Source organism: Melopsittacus undulatus, chromosome 6 (assembly GCF_012275295.1).
Source record: "Melopsittacus undulatus isolate bMelUnd1 chromosome 6, bMelUnd1.mat.Z, whole genome shotgun sequence".
Lineage (NCBI taxonomy): Eukaryota > Metazoa > Chordata > Aves > Psittaciformes > Psittaculidae > Melopsittacus > Melopsittacus undulatus.
Genome location: NC_047532.1, coordinates 12801553 through 12806434, shown reverse-complemented (window position 1 = coordinate 12806434; position 4882 = coordinate 12801553). Strand labels below are relative to the sequence as shown.

The 4882-nt window shown below is 43.4% G+C and overlaps 1 protein-coding gene across 1 annotated transcript; it reads right to left on the bottom strand.

Annotated features, from left to right (window-relative positions):
- Positions 1-415: 415 nt before the first annotated feature.
- TACSTD2 (tumor associated calcium signal transducer 2) lies at positions 416-3591 on the bottom strand. Its single transcript, XM_031050868.2, is given in 3 exon segments — positions 416-2668; positions 2671-2805; positions 2808-3591. Coding segments are annotated over 3 exon segments (876 nt in total). The 5' UTR covers positions 3106-3591; the 3' UTR covers positions 416-2225.
- Positions 3592-4882: the final 1291 nt, after the last annotated feature.

Genomic DNA, 4882 nt, shown 5'->3' with positions numbered 1-4882 from the left:
TCCCATTCTGTGATTAATTGCAGACACACACCTTATCACTCCTATTAAATAACCCTCATGCTTTTCCCGTCCCCTAGCAGCATGCACTCTACTGGTGCTTGGTGATTAGCAAGGAAGTAACTGACCACTACATGGTTTCCATTTATTAATCCTTTAATGATTAATAAAAATATGAATGGCACCACAACAGCCTCTTTTCTCAATCTCAGCCTCTAAAAAGGAAAGCCAGGAGCCAAAGAAAGCTGCTGAAACTGTTACCTGCTCAGATTTTTTCAATAACTAAACACTTTTGCCTCTGCTAATCAGAATTATGTTTATATTCCATTTTAATATGAAATCTCATCAGTCACCTTAACTTTTTTCTTTTTCATTGCAGAAATGAAAAGAATGCAGTGATTTTAAGAGTCGAAAGCCTGCACATCTCATGATCTCTGATGGAGGGACAGCACCAACCTCTCGTAAGTTACGTAAGTGTAAAATTTTTACTCTCATCCTGCATTTCCTCATCACTAAGGGCTACTCAGCTCCAGAGTTTTAATCAGTTTTTAAAAGCCTGATTGGAGATTTGTGTTGAGTTAGCCTAAGTTCTGATTTTTCCTATGACTTGGGAAAATCCAGCCTAGATACTAAATTCTCACCTTGTCTTTTGTCAGTACTAACGTATATACTTCACTGAAAACCAACCAGTTTGGATGTGGTGCCATGACGCACACAATAAATTACAGATATTGTTCCAAACTTTGGGAACGCTGATGCAGTTGCATAAAAAACTTATTTTGGCTTTGCATCTGCTGCATTTTATGTATTCAAGGGCCAGATTTCTCCAGCAGGTAAGCTAACAAGGATGAGCTTAAAGAAAAATGGTGTATATTGAGCCAAAAAAATTGAACACCCCCAAACAAGTCTCTTCCTCTTCTGTCTGAGCCAAGGCAGAAAGAGAATCAAAGCACCTTCACTTTTCCTGCTATCCTGTTCATTCAGTAGAATCAGAGATGCATATTTAACAGTTTTCCGTGGAAGTAGCACATTACTCACTGTTAGTAGAACTACAAACTAGTAATGTAGAAACTAATGAGCAGAATGAAAGAGCTGCTCCTGCTTCAGTGCCTGGGTGTAGCAGTCTCATCTCAACATTACCAGATTAGACTGATGGGACTTCTGACATTCATATGCAGTATGGAGAATGTAACTGCCACTATTTCAACATTTCACAACTATTTTCTTTCAAGTGTCTGTCATGGTGGACATGACCTTGCAAACGTGGAATGCAGCAGATGAGGAGGTAGCAAAGAAGTCCAGTTCTAGTGTCTTGGCCAAATTCCAACTTCAGTAATTACACCCTGCTCTTTAAATTCCCCCTGCAGCTCTAGTAGAATAAAGCTCTTTTTCAGCTTGCCCTGAAGCATTGTGGAGTATTTCTGTGAAGCTGTACAACACTGAAAACTTTTCTCCTCCCATTAAAACTGCAAAGGGAATTTAGGGAGACAGAAAGCTATTATCAGACCTGGAGTTTGGGCAGAACACCAAGGTTAACTTACACTTGCACTGGGATCAAGGGATCTTTGCTGACTAGGAGTGTCAGACCCCTATTAAAGAGCACAAGTGGGAATAGCTCACTGTGCTGCTTGAATGCAAACTTGGAAACTTGGGAACTCTGCACCTGAAAGGGATTGCAGGAATGTTTCCTAACAAATGACTGTTTAAAAGCCCCTGGTCTCTCATCACCACCTGATTTGGTTATTTAGTAATATTTATGACATTCTTTATTGATAAAAAAAGCTCCAGCAACAGCAACTTTAAAAGAAACACAACCCAATACTTCAAAAACAGCCTTTACCACAGAAAAGCAACTGTACAACCCAATTATGCCACAGGAAGTGGTTGAATTTCAGTAAGCAGATGCACCAAGAACCACTCTCAGAGTGTTGAGGGAAGCTGAACCAAGCCTGCAGGAGCAGGGAAAGCATTCCATGTTACATAGACAGCTGCAACAGTTTTCTGAGGCTCTCAGTTGGGACTCAGAATATTTAGGTAACTGGCTCCCAAATTAGTTTATACCCAACACTAAACAAGCCATTCTTGCTAAAGCAGAATAATTCTCTTCAAATCTCTTCAAATCCATCCACTGGCAGAGTCTGTTATTTGTATTTTGTGCCTTTTTTCTTCCCTTTGTTGCCTTGCCTTTTCAGAGCTGTAAGCCCAGTGCTCCTATTTCAGCCATTTGTTCAGTCACCTTTCTCATATTTTCTTGTCTTCAGCCACCTCAGAAGAGCCAGTACAGTGATGCTCACGCCAGCAGCCAGCACCACCACTGTCACTGTACCACCAAAGCCAGCACCTAGCTGCTGCATGCAAAACTCCAGGGCCTTTTCATCAACGTAGTAAATCTGTAGTTTTTCAACGTCAAGAGCATCTCCATTGACACAGACAGTTCATGTACTGTTAGAATGAAATATGGAGTCATCTTTTGTATCTTTTTCAAAGTAATAGACTACATCAGCTATATTCACATCACACCTGGATTTCTCATGCTGGTTCAGGCAGATTTGAATAACTGGGGGCACCTTATTACCGGCTGTGATGTAGTTGGGGTGGAGTTTGTATCTGCTCTCAATCAGATGTTTCCAGGCATTCACTAAATCAGGACTATCAAAGGCACTGGACCTGTTTTGTGCTTCAGGTCAATGTAGGTCGAGTTTGTTGTAATCACTTCACCACTACTGAGGTTTTCATCGCCCTTTTCAGTTCTTCTGACTCAAGCATTGTTCACACACCTGCAAGCATTGGTATGACTGCACTGCCTGCTTTGAAGATGCCAGTGTCCTTCCAGACTGTATTGTAAATGCCATCATTACTTAACAGCCCATTGGGATGGCCCCAGAAGAGCTTCTCTTTGCAGAGGATCATTTCTGCCTTCATCATCAAGCATCTTGAAGTCAGTCTTGAACAGTCTGCCTTGTGATTTGAACCTACCAATGCGAAGGTGCAGTTCTCAGGTCCATGCTGGGCACACACCATCCACTTGTTGGTCTCACAGGTGCAGCTGTTCTGCACTGATGGAGGTACATCAGAAACAAACCCACCAAAACCCCAAACAGGCTCCATAGCACAGTTGTTATGGATGCACAGCTTGGATGCAGTCTGAATGACAGGAGTCAATACCTGAAGCTTTAATCAATTTGTTGAGCCTGCTCATCTCTACACACTGGTGTGCTGCTCCCTTTACCAAGATTCAAATCAGACCCACCAAACAGCTTCTTCTTCTGGTACCCAGAGAAGTCAACAGGGTTCAGGGAGCAGCAGCAATGGAATACATGCCTCCAGATGTTTGTCATCCTTCCTTCTTGGTGAGGAAACAACAGAGGAGAGAGAAAAGCCAACTGGAAACATAGCTCACACCTTGGCCTCCCACATGGATTAAAGCACAAGCACCTTGCCCCTTCTTCAGACTTCTTACAGCCTATGTAAATGCATGTTTGAGGAATTTCTCCTGTGTCTGTGGAAGAAATCCTACTCTACTTCCTTCATCATTTTTAGAATCATAGAATAGTTAGGGTTGGAAAGGACCTTAAGATCATCTAGTTCCAACCCCCCTGCTATGGGCAGGGACACCTCACACTAAACCATGTCACCCAAGGCTTCATCCAACCTGGCCTTGAACACTGCCAGGGATGGAGCATTCACAACCTTCCTGGGCAACCCATTCCAGTGCCTCACCACCCTCACAGTAAAGAAATTCTTCCTTATATCCAATCTAAACCTCCCCTGTTTAAGTTTTAACCTGTTACCCCTTGTCCTGTCACTAGAGTCCCTAATGAATAGTCCCTCTCCAACATCCCTGTAGGCCCCCTTCAGATACTGGAAGGCTGCTAGGAGGTCTCCACGCAGCCTTCTCCAGACTGAACAGCCCCAACTTTCTCAGCCTGTCTTCATATGAGAAGTGCTCCAGTCCCCTGATCATCCTCATGGACTCGTCTGGACTTGTTCCAACAGTTCCATGTCCTTTTTATGTTGAGGGCACCAGAACTGCACACAATACTCCATTTTTCTTGTATCTTCCATCACAGAGTTTCTCTGCAAGTCCACTGTCTAGCTTACTGTCAGTTATAGAATCATAGAATAGTTAGGATTGGAAAGGACCTCAAGATCATCTAGTTCCAACCCCCCTGCCATGGGCAGGGACACCTCACACTAAACCATACACTCAAGGCTTCATCCAGTCTGGTCTTGAACACTGCCAGGGATGGAGCATTCACTACCTCCCTGGGCAACCCATTCCAGTACCTCACCACCCTCACAGTAAAGAAATTCTTCCTTATATCCAGTCTAAACCTCTGCTGTTTAAGTTTCATCCCGTTACCGCTTGTCCTATCACTACAGTCCGTGATGAATAGTCCCTCTCCAGCATCCCTGTAGGCACCCTTCAGATACTGGAAGGCTGCTAGGAGGTCTCCACGCAGCCTTCTCCAGACTGAACAGACCCAACTTTCTCAGCCTGTCTTCATATGGGAGGTATTAGAACTCCAGATGTAAATACCCAATAGAAAAAGGCACAATCACAGAATGGTTTGTGTTGGAAGGGACCTTAAAGCTCTTACAGTTCCAGTCCCCTGCCATGGGCTGGGACACCTTCTATTACTATTAAATGGCTGCCACTTCACATTGTCATCTTGATTTTTTGGTAAGAGTTTAGTAACTCTTCCCATTTCCCTCATTCATTTGCCTATAATAATCTGCACTTTTTTCAATTTCACATCCCTTCTTTGTAGTCAGAATCCATTTAACTGTCACCCACATACTCACACCTTGTCCTTCTTTCATGTTACAAACTTTGGGGGGGTGGAGGGGGTTGGGTTTCCCCTCTCTGGAGGGCAGAGCCTCA